The sequence below is a fragment of the Salvelinus alpinus genome, chromosome 9 (assembly GCF_045679555.1).
Source record: "Salvelinus alpinus chromosome 9, SLU_Salpinus.1, whole genome shotgun sequence".
Lineage (NCBI taxonomy): Eukaryota > Metazoa > Chordata > Actinopteri > Salmoniformes > Salmonidae > Salvelinus > Salvelinus alpinus.
This window is the reverse complement of record NC_092094.1, coordinates 79,151,964-79,175,133: the sequence shown is the minus strand read 5'-3', so window position 1 is coordinate 79,175,133 and position 23,170 is coordinate 79,151,964. Positions and strand designations below refer to the sequence as shown.

General features: G+C 42.3%; 2 protein-coding genes across 2 annotated transcripts in view; both read left to right on the top strand.

The window, feature by feature from the left end:
- Window positions 1-29: 29 nt before the first annotated feature.
- LOC139530687 (glutaminyl-peptide cyclotransferase-like) lies at window positions 30-7,793 on the top strand. Its single transcript, XM_071327316.1, has 7 exons — window positions 30-605; window positions 3,029-3,175; window positions 3,386-3,667; window positions 4,197-4,364; window positions 6,290-6,389; window positions 6,510-6,626; window positions 6,710-7,793. The coding sequence occupies exons 1-7, from the start codon at window positions 489-491 to the stop codon at window positions 6,886-6,888; spliced, it is 1,110 nt and encodes a 369-aa protein (XP_071183417.1). The 5' UTR covers window positions 30-488; the 3' UTR covers window positions 6,889-7,793.
- A 7,876-nt stretch (window positions 7,794-15,669) lies between these two features.
- Window positions 15,670-23,170, top strand: part of LOC139530685 (connector enhancer of kinase suppressor of ras 3-like) — a 76,353-nt gene continuing 68,852 nt past the window's right edge. Inside the window, exon 1 of the mRNA XM_071327311.1 lies at window positions 15,670-15,987. Coding sequence (XP_071183412.1) covers window positions 15,927-15,987 — 61 coding nt within the window. The 5' untranslated portion in view covers window positions 15,670-15,926. The remainder of the gene's footprint in view (window positions 15,988-23,170) is intronic.

Sequence of the window (23,170 nt, the reverse complement as noted above, 5' to 3'; positions counted from 1 at the left end):
GACAGTAGTCTATTCCCGCGCCACATCAAATCAAGCGGGAGATCAAGGCACTGCATACGCTGTTGTCGCTGCGCAGTTCAGTTCCCACAGTTTGATTACTTTACTATGGGAATGTAGGCTAATTGAAATATCTCAAATGTAAATTATGAATTCACTTGGAAAGGCTATGCTTACATTTTAACTTACAATCGTTTACTTGTATTGCTTGATTACCATGCCTCATAAAATGCAGATACATTTATAGATGCAAGCTTTTCTGATCTAATATGTTATTATCAGCAAAATCGAATTGAAGCCTTCACAACAAATCAAACATGAAACCAAAAAGGCAATTTCACATAAATAGACCCTCTGCTCTGTGGCGCCTTGGGATAAAAAAACAAACAGTGACGCCTGTAAAATGCCTCTGGTCCTCCCTCATGTTTTTCACATGATCCGAGATTACACTGAGGAGAAGCTTTGAATGTTCAGTGAGAGAAACCGCCACGATGACTGAACGTCGTTCCAGTCCGCTTATACATTTATTTTATGTAGTGAGCATTTGTGCAACATTTATCGATAATATCAATGGACAGAGAGCACAGGTCCCATGGACACAAGATAAGGTAGGCTACAAAAAATATTACAGTACACGGTTCAATGATTGTGTGCATGTTCTGCTTTTATCAAAACAAAAAAAGTTATTACCAAATTCATCCTTTCTATTGCATAACATATATGATTGCTATAGCCTACATTAATTTAGAATATGTCAAAAAGTTGTAATTTTCTAAAGAGACATGTGGGCAAAAAGGCAATGAATGACTAATGAGAGTTGAGAGACAGCAATGAGATAGAGACAGTAATAATTTATCTATATTTAAGAAATATTACAAAGCATTTATTTTCACAGTTTTGTAATTTAAATAATAGAATCCATTCAAAATAACAACAAACCACAGTTTGTTTTTACAACTCTCACCTCAAATGGCATTTAATGCATCCTTAATAGGCCTACACTTCATTCCAAGAGATGTGTAATTTCTTTGAGATAAAGGGTGCTTGGCCATTCAGGTCCCAATGTTGTTCATCCTCTCTTCTCTTTGTCTCGTTGCTATGGCAGCACAGTCATCATTGATCCACCAATTGCAGATCTTGATATTTATAGATCTAAAGTGGAGCCCCTTTTAACCCTTTCTCAGATCAATGTGTGAGCCCATTCCCTTAAAGCACACCTCTTGGAAAGAGATATTGCAATACAGTATCCCCACAGTGTTGTCTTTAGGTCTCTGTGATCAAACCATGGGGATGGTTGGCAGAGAAATGACAAGAGTAGGCCTATGCAGGGCATGTTTCAACAGGTAATCCTATAACAAAACATGATTGTGACCAATTGAAATATTATCACCAGGTTCATAACCAGTGTGTTACTGTTTTTCATTGGTTAATAGCCCATGTGTTAATATGTTATTAGACCACACTGTTATTACCTTTGGCAATGGAAGCTGCTAAATGGAGAGAGAAGAAAGACCATGCTCTGTTCATATTGATGTTGACCTTTCAGCCCCAGAGAACCCAGACATCAGTTTCATAACACAGATCATCTCCTCAGCCAGATCACCACATGCAAATTATACACTGAAACAATAGAGAGCTGCTGATCTTCAGAGCACAGTTCAGGCTACAGGGGAAGGGTGTTGAAATGTTGGTGTTATTCTCTTATTCACCATCTTTGTTTCTACCACTTATTGTCCTGGCGCTCAGTCCCAGTTACCAGGACAACAGAGGATCACTGCACAAGAGGCAGGTGAACTTTGAGACCAAACAAAAAGGATCGGGGCAGGTGGAATGGAATATGATCAATACCTTGTGTCCATGGGTTTCTTCCTAGAATGCTATTAAGGCTTATTTTGTGGACTTATTTGTTTTTCTCCCTCATCATCAAGCCTACAAAATAATTGTGATATGCTTTGTCTTCCAAGAAGGTATACAGATCTTTCCATCATGTATATGTGGGAAGCTCCCTGTGAGAGGCAGGGGAAATGTATTAGCAAGCACCCTTCATATTTCTGAGCTGCCTGCTAGCATACCTTTCACACAAGCCGAAGCTGTAGTAACCTGCCAGTTTATTTACAACCTTGTTTCCTGGATCTGTGATTGCGGCTTGTCTCCTGAAATGTCTCGCAGCAAAGGTGCTTGAGTTCACTACAGGCATACACGATCTTGACAAATCAGTCATGAACAGTCTTGTCAAACCATAAATGTACACACAGTGTATCATTCCTATATGAAAACAAGAATAAACTAGCTCACTTGCGTCACTTTGGATTTTTCAATTGTTGGGTAACCTTGGGTTTTTCAACGATTGGTTAACCTTGTCTAATGATGTAGCTTGGGTACTGTGACAGCAACAACAACAAAAATGGACCAATAAAGCAAATATTGTGTTGTATTGTAGCTTGTCTTGGTAGACATCAGCCAGACACCCTATACAAATGATTGTATAGCAAGATGTAAACCGACAGTTTGAAACCATACAGTAGCCTATGTCCTGTACTCTAGATATTCGACAAAGCTACAGTATATTAAGAGACTAACGATCTATGCGTCATGTGTATTTCCTGCCTAGCCTGTTCCTCAATTTGAATGCATCACTAGAGATTTCCGTTTCTCTACTTTGAAGATGTGCAAGTTGCAACTGTAGCGCAATGTTCTTTCACAGTGTTCTAAACTGTATATTTCCATTTGCACACTGTAGATATTGGAACAAGGTCGTAGTGATTAGCCACGGTATTAGTTTCCCTGCATGGCTGTCTTTGTTTATCGCTTTCTGAGAGGTTGAACTAATCTACCTCGGCTGAACTGATTGTGATTAATGAGGAGCATCCGTGGTGCCTCTTTCAATGACAGCCTCTCTGCCAGGGCCTCTGTCTCAACTAAACAGGTGGTAATGAAGAAAAGCCACTTGTTCCTGTCCTCATGGTTGTCAGAGCACCCCTAATCCTGATTATCTTGTGCATTCTTCTCTCTTCTCCACTTGTCTGTCTAGATCAGCCACAAGCCCAGCACCCTCAGCTCCAGTGACATCACCAGGGTCCTGTCACACACAGACCTGAACCAGATGTGGCAGAGGGACCTCAGGCCTCTGCTAGTGACACGGTACCCCAACTCTGCAGGCAGCCTGGCAGCGCAACAGGTCGGTAGCCCTATGGCTGACAGCATGAACAATCGACTGTGTGCGGTCTACTTATAATGTCATTGGCGTGATTAGACTCGTCAGTGTACAGTATATGTAGGAGAGGGGATTTAGTCAGTTCTTTTTAGTCAGTTACCAGGATAAACGTTTCCCAATGTGTTCCCCAATGCTTTGTCTATTTAATTGTACAACATGTCTGTTTCCCACTAGCACATCAAGAGCACTCTGGGTTCTCTGAGGGCAGGCTGGGATGTTAAGGAGGACATGTTTGAGTCACACACCCCTTACGGTCCCATGACCTTCAACAACATCATCGCTACCCTCAACCCTTCCGCCAAGCGTCACCTGGTGCTGGCGTGCCACTACGACTCCAAGTACTACCCTCCCCAGTGGCATGGGCGTGAGTTCCTGGGTGCCACGGACTCAGCTGTGCCCTGTGCCATGATCTTGGAGCTGGTACGGGCTCTGGACCAGGAGCTGAAGACTCTGAAGGTAGGGAAAGGTTTAGAATTTTCTCATGTGTCCACTTCAGTCTGTACAATAATTTATGTTTGATGAGCAATATTAGATCAGAAAAGTTTGTAAAAACCCACTCAAAGTTTTTACACACCTGTAGCCAAGATCAACAAAGAATTGAGAGATGAGAGATGAAAAGAGATGGACATAGCAGTCACAGAGCCTCCTCACATTGCTGTTTGTGCTGCCCTGCTCCATGGGGCAGCTGACCTCAATCTGAGGGGATGGGTCCTGAGTGACAGGGGCAGCCATAGGGTCAGGCCAGGGGACATGTTTATCTGACACTACAGACTGTGACAAAGGCCACCCTGAATTAACAAACTGAATACCGATTTCTTCATAGCAGTGTTTTGTTTAAACCAATAGGTGGCAGCAAAGCTAAAAGTTCAAACCAGTAGTTCCCCAAGTACTGTTTGCAGTGACTAATAAACATCTCTTTCACTTTCTTGCCCCCACCTCTCTTTTTCTCTCTCTCTGTCTCACTCTCCCGCTCATCCTCGACCAGGGATCCAATCCCAACCTGTCTCTCCAGCTGTTGTTCTTTGATGGAGAGGAGGCTCTGTTCCAGTGGACCTCTACAGACTCCCTGTACGGCTCCCGCCACCTGGCCCAGAAGATGGAGAACACAGCACACCCACCTGGAGCCTCAGACACCAACGAACTGCATGGCATTGTATGTCAGGCATTACAGGCACATATTCAAACAACTAAGCACAAATTCAGCCAATTCAGCATATGGGGACCTAATATTCACCCAGTTGCAGTGCAGGGATGGGCCATCTTAAAGCCTCTGTCCTTCATATGTTTGATTTATAAACGCATCTTTCAGCCTTGACAAGCAACCATTGGGGAGGCTTGAGTAGTGGAATATATTTGGACATTTATTATGCCATCTACAATATTCTAGCCGTATCCTAGCTATGGAGAGATAGTACTACTGTTGTTTAAACAAATAGAGCACCATTCCTGTCAGGGAAGAGATAAAGGAGACTGTTTCAGAGAGGCTCATAGTCCTGCAGTGAGGTATGTGTGTTTTAGAGAGGGGTCATGAATTTGGCATGGTGCTAGTGTTCAGTACTAGCGCCAGAATGAGTCAGTTGGTTGGGCATTTTTTGGCAGGGGGGGGTAAAGACGTAATTTAACTATACAAATATATTACCTTTTAATGTGGCATGAACACAATCAGTCATGATGTATTCGTCTGGCTGTCAAACAAATCACTTCAATTACAGTAGGTTACATGTTCTATAATGGAGAGCATGTTTATCTGACACTACAGACACTGACACTGTGAACTCACCAACTTTCCTTAGATTCACAAGTGGCTGAAACGATCTCACCAGAGAAGCATCCTAGCGACCAAAACAGTTCCCTGAGTCTTACTGTATGTAGCTCATGTATCTGATGCTGTCTGGCCAAAAAGAGTACGACATGCCGGATACATGGGCTACACATACATATCAAATACACAGATTAGTGGTCGTACACAGATTCTTGGTCGTACACAGATTTGCAGATGTTATTGCAGGTGCAAAGAAATGCTTGTGTTTCTAGCTCCAACAATACAGTAATACCTAGCAATACAAAACAATAATACCTAGCAATACAGTAATACAAAACAATACAGTAATACCTAGCAATACAAAACAATACAGTAATACAACACAATAATACCTAGCAATACAGTAATACCTAGCAATACAAAACAATAATACCTAGCAATACAAAACAATAATACCTAGCAATACAAAACAATACAGTAATACCTAGCAAAACAATACAGTAATACAAAACAATACAGTAATACCTAGCAATACAAAACAATACAGTAATACCTAGCAAAACAATACAGTAATACAAAACAATACAGTAATACCTAGCAATACAATACAGTAATACCTAGCAAAACAATACAGTAATACCTAGCAATACAAAACAATACCTAGCAATACAAAACAATACAGTAATACAAAACAATACAGTAATACCTAGCAATACAAAACAATACAGTAATACAAAACAATACAGTAATACCTAGCAATACAAAACAATACAGTAATACAAAACAATACAGTAATACTTAGCAATACAAAACAATACAGTAATACAAAACAATACAGTAATACCTAGCAATACAAAACAATACAGTAATAGAACACAATACAGTAATACCTAGCAATACACACATAATCCAAAAAGTTAAAAGGAAGAAATTAAGAAATATCAGACTAATACAGAGAGGGGCACTGTTTTCGCTCGCTCAGATGGTTTCGCTCGCGTCTTTCTATCGGCGCTCGTCTCGGTCAAATAAATGATCAATATTTAAATATTTTATTTGAACGGGCAAGGAGGTACGGGAGGGCGGCCCCAGAAGCCCGCCCATAATACCGGCCCTGGTAGCATTATGTCATCCTTAATTTCATAAGCTTCGAGGTAGTGGTCTTTTAGGGAGTTATCTCCAGGCTGTGGAGAATTACTTTCCCATGAGACCTGGCTGGTGGACCCTCTCACACACTGACCTGAGGGGATCCTTTGTCTTCAATTTCTTCCTCTCCTCACCCTCCTCTTCTTCTTCCCTTCTTTCTCCCTCTTCTCCAGGACCTGTTTTTGCTCTTAGACTTGATTGGAGGCCCCAGCCCACGCTTTGGCAACCAGTTCCCCAACACTGCCCGGTGGCTCACCAGAATGCAGAACATCGGTGAGCACTCACTCTCTGATCTCTGTTATTCTATCAGCCTCGCTCACTCTGTCTGTCTCTCTCTCTCTCTCATAGTGCAAAGGGCTTAGCTAATATGTTGAATGTTCCTTCTCTTTTCAGAGCGTCGTTTGCACAACACGGGCCACCTGAAGGACCATCCAAACGATGTACAGTACTTCTGGCCCGGTATGCCTGTGGGTCCGGTGCAGGATGACCACATGCCATTCCTCAACAGAGGTAAACTAACACACTGGGTCTAACATAGGCTTGGCTGTGTTCTGTAGGGTACTAATGAGCTTTGTATTGTGGTTTCTTCTCAGGTGTGCGCGTCCTCCATCTCATCCCCACCCCCTTCCCCTCTGTGTGGCACACGTTTGATGACAACGAGCAGAACCTGGACCGCTCCACCATCGAGAACCTCAACAAGATCCTACAGGTGTTCGTGCTGGAGTACCTCAACATGAAACCTCAAGCCCTGAATCCCCAAAATGCCCCCTAAATGTTAGGGCTTCACTGGTTCTATTGGGGCCCCTTAACACAGCTCTCTCTTCACACACACACACACACACACACACACACACACACACACACACACACACACACACACACACACACACACACACACACACACACACACACAGCCCTATCAATGCTCTGTCCCTAGCCTGCAGACTTCCCTAAAGGATCTTCTGTGTGTCTGCTTCCACAGTGCTCTCTCTATGTCCCTACTTCCCCTTCTCTTTCTGAGGAGCCATGCTTTGTGCTAATGTATGTGCCCCACTAGCCAGGAGGAAGAGAGAGAGAGAGATGCAGATAGATTAACAAGATACACATTGATTACTAGCTCCATACCTTGTGGCTTATGACTTGCTATTGTGTTATTTCTGTTTTAATACTGGTACATTACTGTCTGCCTTCTATCTGATAATCCAAGCTGATAATAGACCATACAAAGAGGCCTCAACCCTGCATTCCAGAGGGATGGTGATCATTTCGATATTAATTGGAGGAGGGTTTGGAACAGCTGTGGCAGGAGACAGTGGCTCATGTCGGTGCGTTAATGTACAGAGCCTGACGTCATTCCTAGAAGCATTGTAATTCTATATCACACAAACAACTGATGGGGCCCTCGCGCTCTCTATCTGAACGCACATGGCATTACACTGTCCACTTCATATTAGCATAGAAAAACTTGCTGAGGTCAGGAGATATTATCTATATTTGTATTGTTAATACGTGATCCTTATACCCTACTAGGTCAGATGGACATTTAAGTTGAAAAGCCTGCTGTGTTTTTATGACAATATTCGCCACATTTTGATGCTGATCTTGGAATAATACACACTGCCAAATTTGTACTACCATATTAGAGTCAGAAATAAATGTTGATCCAAAAAATAAGAATAATGCCTCTCCACACGTACTGTTTACCTTTGAAGATCTTATTTTTTGCTTTGGATCGTCGCTGCCAGTAGAGTGAAACGAAACCGGTTGACATTGTTTGTGTGACAGCAGGTCAGAGCAGTGAGCATACAGTTGAAGTCGAAAGTTTACTTACACTTAGGTTGGAGTCATTAAAAATCGTTTTTCAACCACTCCACAAATTTCTTGTTAACAAACTATAGTTTTGGCAAGTCGGTTAGGACATCTACTTTGTACATGACACAAGTCATTTCTCCAACAATTGTTTACAGACAGATTATTTGGTCTGGTTCATCCTTGGGAGCAATTTTGAAACGCCTTCAAGTACCAAGTTCATCTGTACAAACAATAGTACGCAAGTATAAACACCATGGGACCACGCAGCCGTCATACCTCTCAGGAAGGAGACGCGTTCTGTCTCCTAGAGATCAACGTACTTTGGTGCGAAAAAAGCAAATCAATCCTAGAACAACAGCAAAGGACCTTGTGAAGATGCTGGATGAAGCAGGTACAAAAGTATCTATATCCACAGTAAAACGAGTCCTATATCGACATAACCTGAAAGGCTACTCAGCAAAAACCGCCATAAAAAAGCCAGACTACGGTTTGCAACTGCACATGGATCGTACTTTTGAAGAAATGTCCTCTGGTCTGATGAAACAAAAATAGAACTGTTTGGCCATAATGACCATCATTATGTTTGGAGGAAAAAGGGGGATGCTTGCAAGCCGAAGAACACCATCCCAACAGTGAAGCATGGGGGTGGCAGCATCATGTTGTGGGGGTGCTTTACTGCAGGAGAGACTGGTGCACTTCACAAAATAGATGGCATCATGAGGTAGGAAAATTATGTGGATGTATTGAAGCAATATCTCAAGACATCAGTCAAGAAGTTAAAGCTTGGTCGCAAATGGGTCTTCCAAATGGACAATGACCCCCAAGCATACTTCCAAAGTTGTGGCAAAATGGCTTAAGGACAACAAAGTCAAGGTATTGGAGTGGCCATCACAAAGCCCTGACCTCAATCCTATAGAAAATATGTGGGAAGAACTGAAAAAGCGTGTGCGAGCAAGGAGGCCTACAAACCTGACTCAGTTACACCAGTTCTGTCAGGAGGAATGGGCCTACAATTCACCCAACTTATTGTGAGAAGCTTGTGGAAGGCTTCCCGAAACATTTGACCCAAGTTAAACAATTTAAAGACAATGCTGCCAAATACTAATTGAGTGTATGTAAACATCTGACCCACAGGGAATGTGATGAATGAAATAAAAGCTGAAATAAATAATTCTCTCTACTATTATTCTGACATTTCACATTCTTAAAATAAAGTGGTTAAATTAAATGTCAGGAATTGTGAAAAACAGAGTTTAAATGTATTTGGCTAAGGTGTATGTAAACTTCCGACTTCAACTGTAGGTGGCCTGTGCTGTACAGGACGAAGCACACGCTCCTATTGAAATCCTGTTCACAAACAGGAAGAGATGATAACTCTAGTTTTCTCCTCAGGTCGGTCCAACTCTCAGATTAGCTTTGTGCTCCGTGTGAACCGTGCGTTCCCTTGTTCCCCCCCTCACCGTTCCTCATCCCCACCCTTTCTCTACCTCCTCACCTCCTGACCCCATGTCCCCCTTCACCTCCCTCAGCCACTACAATGTAGCCGAGGGGCCTGCTCTCCCCCCAGGCCTCCTCCATACAACAATCCCATAATTCAGTAATCCCATCAGGACCTCCCCTGAATTCCACGCTTCCCAAATCCTCTGGATTTACCACATTCCCTTGGGAAGGAATGTGGAGCTGCAGTAGGCTACAGACTCCCCCTTTCAGTGCATTCAGACATATTTATGATGCCTAGCAACACTAGAGGACATGTGCTGTGCCATGGGAGAGATTAAATGGTGTAATAACTGTTAAGACCCCATTTGTCAAACACTCATATCACTATATGTGGCATGTTGTCATCATAACCTAAATATCATCAAGCATAAACTCTACTTTACATTCTGAAGTGAAGTATTATCCCCTTCTCTGGATCTTAACATAGTTTTGTTATACAATAGTTTGTGATATTATTTTTTACTTAGCAACATAATACAGTACAAACACTTTCATTTGTGGATGCCTCACTCTCACCCCAGACACCTTGAATGAAGAGTTCACCCTTCTTCAACATCTCCTGGTCTTCATCATATTCCTGTGATATTACAGAATTCACTCTCCTTGGCCTCCCTTGGAGATTTGTGCCTGTGTTCTCTCACACACTAATTGTTCCCATCATGTCTCAGCAAGTTATACTCCACAACACCCCCACAATGGCTTTGTTTACCGTGGGTGTGGGATGTCCACAAATATAACTGGCATGCCGTGATGTGAGTGATTGCTCCCTTGATCCACCTACTCATCACAGCCCAACTTAGCCTTGTTATTGTAAATGAATTATTCCTGTTTGTGTTGGGTTGGTGGTGGGGTTATTCAAAGGGATCAGTATATCAGGATTCTTTCTCTGGTCCCTATTTTTTCATATTTTCTTTGTCTTTGCCCCCCCCTCACTTGTTAGTGCCCTGACCAAACAGAGAACTCCCTGCTAGGCAAGTTTACAGGTAGTTACAGTCAAACAGGTCAAATCACCAGACTAGGTCTGGATAACCTCTCAAATTCCTCCAAAATCCTGTCTCATGCATTTTGTATCTCCTAGTCATAAACAAACCATTTCATGGTATGTTGTGCAGGTGGTCAGAATAGTGTGTTTAAATCTATGTGATCCAGCCCTTTTTTATTTAACTAGGCAAGTCAGTTAAGAACAAATTCTTATTTACAATGAAGGCCTACCCCGGCCAAATCCTAACCTGGACGATGCTGGGCCAATTGTGCACTGCCCTATGGGACTCCCAATCACGGCCGGTTGTGATACAGCCTGGAATCAAACCAGGGTCTGTAGTGATGCCTCTAGCACTGAGATGCGGTGTCTTAGACCACTGCGCCACTCGGGAGCCTCCATCTTTCATTCCCTCTAATTTGAGGGAAGAGCATTGACACGCACCCGTGCTTCTATAGTCCCTGTTGTTCAGTTTAGCAGGCATAATGACCAGCATGTTCAAACAGGAAGGAGTAGAAAAAGCAGAATAGTACAGTAGAATAGTGTTGTTGTTTCTAGTATTTTATTGCCCGGCAGCAAAGTGATATGTGCTCAGGTGTAATTTAAGCTGATGATTAAAGTGTAGCTTGTACCTTCCACCTGTGCAGAGGAGAGGGTTAGTAGGGGACTCTCCCTAGCAAGATGTGTTTTAGAGAGAGGGAGGGGGTTGAGGCAAATATATTGGGTTTGTATGAGAAACCATCTGTTGCTTAGTCCTTATTGCTATTGGTTACTCACTATGGCTACCTGTGGGAACAAAGGCAGTTACAACAGATACCCCCCTCATTCTGCTGTTTACTGAAAACACAGAGATACCACCCCATACTTTATGAATTACTGAATGGTACGACATTTTCACGCCTATGGCAAATAGAGTGACATGAAGTTCAAGCTTTTCCATTCACAAAACAGGTCAAATACGGTCAGGAAATACACAATATAATACAGTTGTCTTTGTAAACTGTCACACCAAGCATAGTTTAACCTAAAGTTGTCAGCTTTGGGTCTTCTCTCTGAACCTGAAATATACTGAACAAAAATATAAACGCAACACGTAAAGTGTTGGTCCCATGTTTCATGTGCTGAAATAAAAGATCCCAGAAATGTTCCATACAGACAAAAACGTACACTACCGTTCAAAGTTTGGGATCACAAAGAAATTTCTTAGTTTCTAAAAGAAAATGCACTTTTTCCCCCATTAAAATAACATCAAATTAATCAAAAATACAGTGTAGACATTGTTAATGTTGTAAATGACTATTTTAGCTGGAAACGGCAGATGTTTTATGGAATATCTACATGGGCGTACAGAGGCCCATTATCAGCAACCATCACTCCTGTGTTCCAATGGCACATTGTGTTAGCTATTCCAAGTTTATCATTTAAAAGGCTAATTGATCATTAGAAAACCCTTTTGCAATTATGTTAGCACAGCTAAAAACTGTTGTTCTGATTAAAGAAGCAATAAAACTGTCCTTCTTTAGACTAGTTGAGTATCTGGAGCAATAGCATTTGTGGGTTCGATTACAGACTCAAAATGGCCAGAAACAAAGACCTTTCTTCTGAAACTCGTCAGTCTAATCTATGTTCTGAGAAATGAAGGCTATTCCATGCGAGAAATTGCCAAGAAACTGAAGATCTCGTACAACGCAGTGTTCTACTCCCTACACAGAACAGCACAAACTGGCACTAACCAGAATAGAAAGAGGAGTGAGAGGCCCCGGTGCACAACTGAGCAAGAGGACAAGTACATTAGACTGTCTAGTTTGAGAAACAGACGCCTCACAAATCCTCAACTGGCAGCTTCATTAAATAGTACCCGCAAAACACCAGTCTCAACATCAACAGTGACGAGGCGACTCTGTGATGCTGGCCTTCTTGGCAGAGTTCCTCTATCCAGTGTCTGTGTTCTTTTGCCCATCTTAATCTTTCTTTGCAACTCTGCCTAGAAGGCCAGCATCCCGGGGTCGCCTCTTCACTGTTGACGTTGAGACTGGTGTTTTGCGGATACTATTTAATGAAGCTGCCACAGATCCAATCACAAACATCCCAGATCCAATCACAACTTTGCTATTCTAAAAGTAGCTTTCCAATGTGACAAGAAGTCCTCATTGTTATAATAAGCTAAGCATAGCTTGTAGTGGGACAATTCAGAAGTGAGTGGCTTATAATTGCCTGCAGAGTAATAGCTCACCAACAGAGTGCAGCCGTGAGTTGTAACCAATGATAGGCCTGATAAGAATTAATCTGATCAAAGTGTAGGCACAACCGGATGTATAATGTTTTCAGGGATACAGCTAATTCAATCTAGCTTCCTTTTCCGCTGAAAACCGGATGTGGGAACTCCACTCAGGCGTTTTCTTTTAGCCTGCTAGTTAGGTTAAAGTGTAGGCTACGAAGGCTGTGTTTACACAGGTAACCTAACGCCGATATTTTTCCCACTAATTGGTCTTTTGACCAATCACATCAGATCTTTTCACAACAGATCTTTATCAGAGTTGATCTGACTGGTCAAAAGACCAATTAGTGAAGAAAATACAGAATTGGGACGCAGCCGAAAAGTTGTGGTGTGATGAAACATAGTCTATAATATTTATCTTGTTAAAAAAAGAACATAGGCTACATCACTCATAATATATGAATCTGCAGAGACAGAAACACGCGGTAAACGAAATTCAAGAATGTTATTATTTTCAAACTTTTGTGAATGCAACACTTTATTATAGCATAGGCCTGCTACTGTCTGTGGGCTTGCTCGACATGGCAGCCGAAAGAGCAGGCAGCTGCAGACTACAAATCACCTTGCACCAAAAATAACTACTCATTATTATTTGTAAATCAATCAATCAGTCATCAATTACCCACAATGCATTATGGATTTGATATCTATGTCTCGGACATGGCCCTTGCCAACATTATTCAATTATGTACAACTGCAGCCCGCACTTCGGGGCGTTCCTGCATGTGGGAATCCCCCCCCCCTCTCCTCGAGCACCCCATTGGTTCCTGCAAGAACACCCACCCCCCACCTCCCCCTCGAAGCATGACATATTCATGCTTGCGTGGCACTTTTGAATGTGGGTCAAAATAAATAATAGTATTATCTGAGTTTTCTTTCACCCCTCTCCACCGGAGGCCTCTTGCTAGCTAACGGGAGCAACACCGGTAGACAGTGTCCTTCGCTCCTGCCTGCCGAACACCTGCCCTCACCATCGTTAATAGAATTGCGGGAAAACAGTGCCCGGCAATTGCGGGAAAACAGTGCCCGACACGGTTTACCGGGCGCCCCCGCCCCCGCCTCCCGCTAACACAGCAGGTGAAAGGCTGGGGTGACACGTGTGCTAGCTGACTAGCTAGCTTGTGAGTTAGAGACACTGTGTGCTAGCTTGATAGTTAGCTAGCACACAGTGTCACCCCTGCATGCTGTGTACCGGAGAAAAACGTGCCCGACAGGCGGGGGCGAAGGACACTGTCTACCGGTTGTCCCCGCTAGCACAGCAGACGGGAGGCTATGGCGACACAACTGTGTGTTAGCTAGTGAGCGACACAGTGTCACTCCCGCCTCCAGCCAGCTGTGTACCGGAGAAAACCGTGCCCGACAGGCGGTGGGCAGTATTGAGTAGCTTGGATGAATAAGGTGCCCAGAGTAAACTGCCTGCTACTCAGTCCCAGTTGCTAATATATGCATAGTATTCGTATATTTGGATAGAAAACACTCTGAAGTTTCTAAAACTGTTTGAATGATGTCTGTGAGTATAACAGAACTCATATGGCAGGCAAAAACCTGAGAAAGAATCCAACCAGGAAGTGGGAAATCTGAGGTTGGTCGTTTTTCAACTCATTCCCTATTGAAGATACAGTGGGGTATTGGTCATGTTGCACTTCCTAAGGCTTCCACTAGATATCAACAGTCTTTAGAACCTTGTTTGATGCTTCTACTGTGAAGTGGGGCCGAATGAGAGGGGATTGAGTAAGGTCTGCCATGAGCTGAACATTCGCTGACCATGCGCGTTCACGTGAGAGCGAGCTCTGTTCCATCGCATTTCTGAAGACAAAGGAATTCTCCGGTTGGAACATTATTGAAGATTTATGTTAAAAACATCCTAAAGATTGATTCTATACTTCGTTTGACATGTTTCTACGGACTGTAATATGACTTTTCGTCTGAACTTTTGCCTGGACCTGCCCAAAACGGAGTAATTTGGACATAAAGGATGGACATTATCGAACAAAACAAACATTTATTGTTGAACGGGGATTCCTGGGAGTGCATTCTGATGAAGATCATCAAAGGTAAGTGAATGTTTATAATGTTATTTCCGACTTCTGTTGACTGCACAATATGGCGGATATCTTTTTGTCTTGTTTGGGCTCTGAGCGCCGTACTCAGATTATTACATGGTTTGCTTTTTCCGTAAAGCTTTTTTGAAATCTGACACAGCGGTTGCATTAAGGAGAAGTGTATCTAAAGTTCCATGCATAACACTTGTATTTTCATCAACATTTATAATGAGTATTTCTGTAAATTGATGTGGCTCTCTGCAAAATCACCGGATGTTTTTGGAACTACTGAATATAACGTGCCAATGTATACTGAGATTTTTTTTATATAAATATGAACTTTATCGAACAAAACATACATGTACTGTGTAACATGAGGTTCTATGAGTGTCATCTGATGAAGATCATCAAAGGTTAGTGATTAATTCTATCTCTATTTCTGATTTTTGTGACTCCTCTCTTTGGCTGGAAAAATGGCTGTGTTTTTCTGTGACTTGGCTCTGACCTAACATAATCGTTTGTGGTGCTTTCGCCGAAAAGCCTATTTGAAATCGGACATGTGGTGGGATTAACAAGAAGTGTATCTTTTAAAAGGTGTGAAATACTTGTATGCTTGAGGACTTTTAATTATGAGATTTCTGTTGGTTGAATTTGGCGCCCTGCACTTTCACTGGCTGTTGTCATATCGATTCCGTTAGCGGGATCTCAGCCATAAGAAGTTTTAACGCCACCAACTGTTCTGGAGCGCCCACGCCTCCCACCTGTCTTAACTTAAAAATGTATCAATATAAGTGTAAAGAGGGGTTCCTACATATGCAGGAATGCCCACATGCAGGAACGCCCCGAATTATGGTCCGCAATTGCACCCTTCTCACATTATTTGTGGTGGTGTTGATTGCTCCGCCCCGTTCGGTAGTTTTAGCTGAGCAGAAACTGTGCAACTTGATCTCAAGCCTAGTGAAGAACCGTGGGGGGTTCACTCCTGCCTCCAGCCATGCGTGTGAAAGAGTTCCCAGTCACTGAGTGCGCCGAGAATACGAGCTAGAGAGAAGAGGATCACAGAGAGACAGCTGCTATACAGAGAAGATCAAGAAGCAATGGGAGTTTGATAATAAATTAATAAAGTGACAATCGTAGGCTACCGAAACAGTGTTTTGTATTGTCGTTTTCTAATTATTGTTTAAGTTCGTTTGTTTGAGATGCAAGCAATGGATCCAATAACGAAGTGGACACCAAAGCAAGTTGTCGACTGGATGAAAGGTATGGTTGGATCACTTTCACAATAATTGCCCATGTTAACCCCTATATGAAACTTGAAACAGCACCCAATACGGCATATTCGCCATTCCCTGCAACGCGCTTTTTGTTTATTTCGAGTTTCGTTAACCACTATGTGCAGCCGCAAACTGTCGACCCTGACAACTTGTTGCACATAGAACAAAGGTAAACATATGCATAATCTATTTAGATATTCTTCTTATATATATTGTAAATTACTAATGTTTTGAAGTTTAATTCAAAATATATTACAAGTAACAGCTGTGTTATCTTTGACAGACACTCAAAATGATTGTGACAAGTGAAACAACGTTTCCAGCCAGATTGCAACATTGTTTGAGAAGGGCGCAGTATTGCCACTTGCACTGTTCTTTGAGAAGTCGACTTCAGACCGCGATACATTTTGGCATCTGACTGGCAATAAGAGTAATAACCAAAAACAGTGCAGTCATATGTAGGTTCACAACTTAGCAAGCACAATGTGTTACAATAGTTTTTTTTTACTAGAGGCATAATTGAGTTGAATATGAGTCTTAATGAATTATAATTGTCCCAATAAGGTAGTTATGACAAAATGTTTAACACTGGACTCAACTCAAAACTGTGATATTTGGGTTAAACAAACACAGCTAGGAAAATGTTGTATTGGAACACCTAGCTCTCAAACTCTTCTCCATATGTAGTTTTCAGCCCTTACATTCAAACTGTTGGCTCCATGTGAACTAACGTTACACTTAACGTTTAGAGACGTCAGTAGTCATCGCTTTCAAACCGGTTTTCGAAACATGCTGATGTGCCCCTCATATTTCATATCAGCAAGAAGTAATCTTTCAAATAAAAAAGATACACTTACTGTAGCAGTTTTGCACAGATCCACAAGCTGTCTGTGCCTCCAGTTGTCAAACTACACTTCCTCCCAAGTTAGGCTTACACACAGGTGTTCAGAGCAAGCTAGATAGCTAATTACCACAGGTTGCATCCTACGTCTTACATGAACAAGGGATGTAACATGCAGATAAGGCTATGAGGGAACACTGACCCTAATAAAGGTGTGTAGTAGTTTAACCTTTTGGTTTTGTGAAAATAATTTTTTGCTGATATGAAAGATAAGTTCCTTGTGTTTCCAAAACCATACCTCAAGCAATGTGTTTTAACGTTCAGAGGATCACCGAGATCTTATCAAACCTCCCCTGACCAGAAGATACTATCATCAATAGGTGCTAAAGCAGTTAGCATATATAAATGGGGTATGGAACACCCAGCAGGTTCTTGCTCTGAGACTTCAATCTGGAATGCTGGTTATGGAAATGTATGACATCGCCAAAGGACTATTTTCTTTGAACTACCTGAGCCCTTTCACAACGTTGGCATGTAAAGTGACTGTCTGCTACTGGTATATGAAGTATCAACAGTCACCGATACACAGCTACACTCCACCTTTGTTTCAAGAGATGTCATGGGAAGTATATGAAACATTTTAGGTGGATAGAAGTGCCTCTTGTGCTCGCCCTTATCAAAATCTGAAGGATCAAAAGGTGTTTCAACTTTCAAGAACTTAAATGTAAATGTAAGTACAATATGTCAACATGACCCAAGGCCATCTGCCAGTGAATTATCTCAACCTGGTCTCAGAGCATTTCGTATTATTTTGTACGTAAATCCGAAACACTCCATTTAGGATCATATGTTACGTATGGTATGTATTAATTTGTGGCTGTCCATCATCCATTTCGTATGATATGGTACAAATTTGCAAAACGTATGATATGTTACGAATTATAGCTAGGTGGCTAATGTTAGCTAGCTCGTTAACATTAACTAGGAGTTAGGTAAATGGGTTAGAGTTAGTGGGAAGGGTTAGCTAACGTGCAAAGTAGTAAGTAGGTGAAAAGTTGCTCAAATGCATGAGATTGAACTCGTAGCCTTTGGGTTGCTTGATGTTCGGGTTATATGCCCGACCAACCACCCTCCCTTTCCTTTTTGCCTGAAGTAACAATACCAAACATAACATGTCATACTAAATGGTGTGTCTCAGAGTTACATACAGAATAAGACCAGGTTGAGTATCTGTATGTCAAGAGAAAAGAAAGAACTGAAATGGTTTGATATATCCTAGGGTCTTGATTTTTTTCAGAGTAAAGTTATTTGATAGTTCCTATTTCTTTCACTTCCCTGAACTGAAAATCAACAGCCGCCCGCTCTTCAGTAGTTGCTGAATGAAGCAAACCTGGTGTGTAGGCCTCCTACTGTTCCTGTTCAGTGTGTAGATGTGCTAAAGGGATTGTGGGGGGTTACTCTGTGCACCCAATGAATCGAGCCAGTTCAGTGGATGGAGGGTGGATTAGCTCAGTAGACAGCCAGAGAGAAGAACGAGCAGGTCCTGTCTGACTCAGCAGTTATCCACTGGAGGGTCTTACCACTGGATTTTTAGAGGGCTCTGTTCTGTGGACAGCCAATGAACAGCCGCTGTGCCTAAAATGACAACGGGCCATTTGTGCCTAACATGCGGTTTAAACTCAACAAGCACCAGTGATGCCTGTGCTAATTGCCCTACGGTTGTTTTCTTCAGAGGGATCATGGTTGCTTTAGTGTGTTTTTGGTCAACAGACGTTTGTTGACTTGATTGTTTGAAGCTTATTAGTTGTGGTCCGTGAATGTATATTGTGACTGAAGGCTAGTTAAATCTCTCCATTTAACATTGTGTTGGACTGGATGTCCTGCGGCGCCATTCTCACTAGGTCGTCAAGCGATCAATTAAAGGATTACATTTATTTTTCAGGTCCAGCTGAAACTTGACTTCCTCTTTTAACTGCCTCGTAATAAAGCAACACCTCAAATCAAAATCAAATCAAATCAAATTTATTAGTCACATACACATGGTTAGCAGATGTTAATGCGAGTGTAGCGAAATGCTTGTGCTTCTAGTTCCGACAATGCAGTAATAACCAACAGTAATCTAACCTAACAATTCCACACTACTACCTTACACACACACACAAGTGTAAAGGGATAAAGAATATGTACATAAAGATATATGGATGAGTGGTGGTACAGAACGGCATGGCAGATGCAGTAGATGGTATAGAGTACGGTATATACATATGAGATGAGTACTGTAGGGTATGTAAACATAAAGTGGCATAGTTTAAAGTGGCTAGTGGTACATGTATTGCATAAAGATGGCAAGATGCAGTAGATGATATAGAGTACAGTATATATACATATGAGATGGGTAATGTAGGGTATGTAAACATTGTATTACACCTCACGGCACAACGCCTTTCCCCAATGTGACCTACTTGTTGTGTGTATGTACTGACATGTATGTTTAACTGACAGATGTAAACACACGCACACTACATGGTAATGCATGTCAATTATTTTTTGTCAGACCCCAGTAAGACTAGCTGTTGCCATTGGCGCCAGCTAATGGGGGTCTTAATTAAATCAAACCCCTCTGAATTGGAGAGGTGCGGGGGCTGCCACATTGGGTGCCCGGGGAGCTGCTGTTGTGGAGGTTTAAATGCCTTGCTTTGACAGATTTTTCAACTTGTCGGCTCAGGGATTCAAACTGGCAACCTTTCGGTTATTGGCCCAATGCTCTAACCACTAGGCTACCTGCCACCACTCGCCATACTACCTTATGCACTAATATAGTGGAATTCACTTTATAAAGTTTGAATTCAAATTAAAATGTTCCTTTGCAATTGTACTAACAAACAAAAGCACACAGACACATGTAGGACCACACCGGGTTTAGAAGTTGATGGCAGACTCCAGTCATTTTCCAAATATAGTCTTGAATCCATGACTAATGCCCAGACTGAGGTGAGCTAGTGATATTCTGAGAATGCTTAGTTCAAAATTCAGCTGAGTAGTTTCACACTTTCAACTCAATACATTTTTTTCTCCCTACTTGTCCTCCTACTTACTTGGGAAATTGTGTCAAGTTTGTTCAGGCATTCCGAATATGAAAATTTACACATACTGTTCAAGTTGGTGAGTAAGAAGAGGCATTCATGGTAATGTGAGTTTTGCCACACATAAACTGTCTGCTGACTAGTTTTAAGATAAATATCAGCAGTATAGTGTTACAGTAACGGTATGTTCCAAGGTCTTCAATATTTGACAACGAAATACTCCAATCGCAACTGCTCTTGCATGCAGACTGTTGTAATTGGTGTGAGAAATGTAGCGACAGGTTTATTTTTAAGCAATGGGTCATGATTAGCAAGTGGTTGATCTAGTGGCCTACATCTGTCCCAATGAGGTAACAGGATGGAAGTTTCAAAAGTAAAGAGTGTGCATTGACATGCCAAATTGGTGATTGGCATTGGCATGCCACATTGGTGATTAGCATTGGCATGCCACATTGGTGATTAGCATTGGCATGCCACATTGGTGATTAGCATTGACATGCCACATTGGTGATTAGCATGTGTGTACAGGATTGTGCATGCAGTAAGAGTGTACAATCATAGCCGCAAGAAGACGTTTGGGGGTGGGGGGTGCTGCAATAATGTTTTCCGAGGCTATGTATGCGGTGCACTCTCATGCCCAGTGGCGTTGCTTATGGAGCATGTCCGAGGCCTTCTCATGATCCTTATCAGGCAATAATCGTGTCGCCGCGTAATGTTGACCCTTATTAAGCCATGCGCCTCTCTCTACTACACATGAGAATGCCCTTCTCTCTCCTCCCATATGCTGGTACATGTTTGAACAGTCCTCACAATGAAGGCTTTATTAATCCCCTAAGATAACCTGCATCGACTGTGTGTACAGCCAGCAGAGAGGCAGGTGTTCATGTCATCTGAACTGGTCTTGGCGCCACGGGACTCCCCTCCACCCTACTAGTGTCTCGTTCATAGAAGTAAAGAGGCAGGTTTTTCCATGGAAATCATTCAGATAAAACCGTGTCCTTTGTCACTAACCAATTTCCAGTCATCCTGTCATTCTCTCTTTAGAGCTGACCTATTGATCTAGAGAGATCTGTGGGACTTCCTAGTGGGAAGGGTTTTAGACTTCTGGGAAGCTGTGTAAGAGGATTTCCCCCGGGGGACAGGGACTTGAAAGTGATGACGATAGTTGCGCCCTGCCTGTCCTGTTTCTCACAGGCCCATGTGTTTTAACCTGATCGGTAAGAGCTCACCACATGGGGACTTCTTAATACGTCGCTAATATTTCTCCTTTGTCCTAGTTGTGTGCAACAGTATTGGATTGAGTGAGTTGGTGGTTAGGCCAAGGATTTAATCATTTATTAGAATGTACACAATATTTTCTGAGGTTGATAAAAGGTTGCAAACTGTAAACCAGAATCCGTTGACATTTGCATGATCCACCAACATTCATTTTATGATGCTCTGGAAACTGGGCAGCAGCAGTTTGCTTTTCATGTGCATCGCAAATCTCCCAGATCATCTGAGCTTAGCAGTGCTGCTAGAGGTTTGGCCCCAGTCTGCCCTAAAAGTATTGGCCTCAAACACACACAGAGCTTAACACTTGGGGACTGAAAAGAACTGAAACCTGAGGTGGCACTGCACAGGGCACACACGGGTCACTGCAGCATAGTGGTTGACTGCCCATGCAGAGAGTTGTTTGTGTGTGCGCTTGAGATCGAGAGATGGTGTACCTCAACTTCAGAATCATTTAACGGATATTCCTGGACTTAACATAGTGTTGTAAACAACTTACATGGTTGGTATTTATTTTGACCCCACAAAAGAATGTCTTTTAATTATGTGTTTTGTGTTATGCACAGTGACGACAAATAAGCCATCAGTGACAAATAGGCCTTTTAGATAAGGGCAGGAAGTGCACACTACAGTGGTGTTGCTGGTAATACCAAAGCATTATGGAGTCAGCTATGCTATAACAGTCACTGGATATGACAGGAATGTGTTGGGCTGGCTTTCTGCTACTGAACCAAACTACTGCCTCAGTGAATCAGCAGTGAAAACACGCATGAATGTCCTTTTATGCACTTGCCCCACCAGTTGCTTCTAGAGGATTTACATGCCTGAGCCAGAATGACTGCTCAGCCTCTCTCGGTAAAGAACACACTGCATATACACATACAAGTCCAAGTCCTCTCACTCCCCCTCACACTGTTATTGTTCGCTCATTTATCCTAAGCGCTCTCATGCTACAACAAAATTAACATATGTTGTATACTGGGAATTGAGCAATATTTTGTGGCTCTCAAGTATGCCTAGATGGTCATGTATACTGTATGATATGTGAGACCGCATGTAAAGAACATGTCTAGGCAAGTCTACGTTCTACCAACCACAGGCTGTCCCAAGAGATTGCATTCCTCATGTTGGCTATCCCCACCGCTGACATTTTACATGTAATGTCTAGGGTTGCTCATTTTGGGGAATATTCAGAGGTGAAAACTCCATGGAAATGAATGAAAATATGCTAATTAATATTCATACCATTTAAATGTCGATGTTTTTTTTCATTGGATATATTTACCATATCATATGGAGACATAATTGCAAATTATTAAATCCTTCCAATAGAATTACAATTTTTTGTTATGACTTGAACTTTAATTAAATTAGTTGACTCATCACATGGGATGATTTCACTGAACAACAAAAGGGAATATTGAATGATCCATTGTGTCTCCCAAAAACGTTTTCAACATACATATGTAAAATGATAGTCTAGAAACTCAAGCTTTGGTTGTCTTCCTCTCAGGCTTCCATGTCTTCTCCCTGGACCTCCTCAATGTCCACCTCTTGAACATCAGATTCTGAGGCCTCATCTTCACTGTCACTTTCCAACCTTGTTGAGGATGGCTCGTTGTCAGGCTCAAAAAGCCTCAAATTTGCCCGGCTGGCCACCAATTTTTCAACCCTTGTATTGGTCAGCCTGTTGCGTGCTTTGGTATGTGTGTTACCAAACAAGGACCGAATGCGCTTTGAGGCGGCTGATGTTGGTGGGATTTGGAGGATGATGGAGGCAACAGGGGAAAGAGCCTCAGATCCACAAAGTCCCTTCCACCAGTTGGCTGATGAGATATGTTGGCACCACTGCCATATTGCATCTCCATCCCAAAGCCCTTGCTTGGAAGTGTACTTCGCCAGACTGCCAAGAACCTTGCCCTCATCCAGGCCAAGGTGGCGAGACACACTAGTGATGACACCATAGGCCTTGT

Excerpts from the sequence above, each read along its gene's own strand:
- LOC139530687 (XM_071327316.1), top strand. The coding sequence starts at position 489 with ATGACTGAACGTCGTTCCAGTCCGCTTATACATTTATTTTATGTAGTG. Across the intron at positions 3,668-4,196 it reads AGGAGCTGAAGACTCTGAAG|GGATCCAATCCCAACCTGTC; the intron begins GTAGGGAAAGGT and ends ATCCTCGACCAG. Across the intron at positions 6,627-6,709 it reads CATGCCATTCCTCAACAGAG|GTGTGCGCGTCCTCCATCTC; the intron begins GTAAACTAACAC and ends GTTTCTTCTCAG.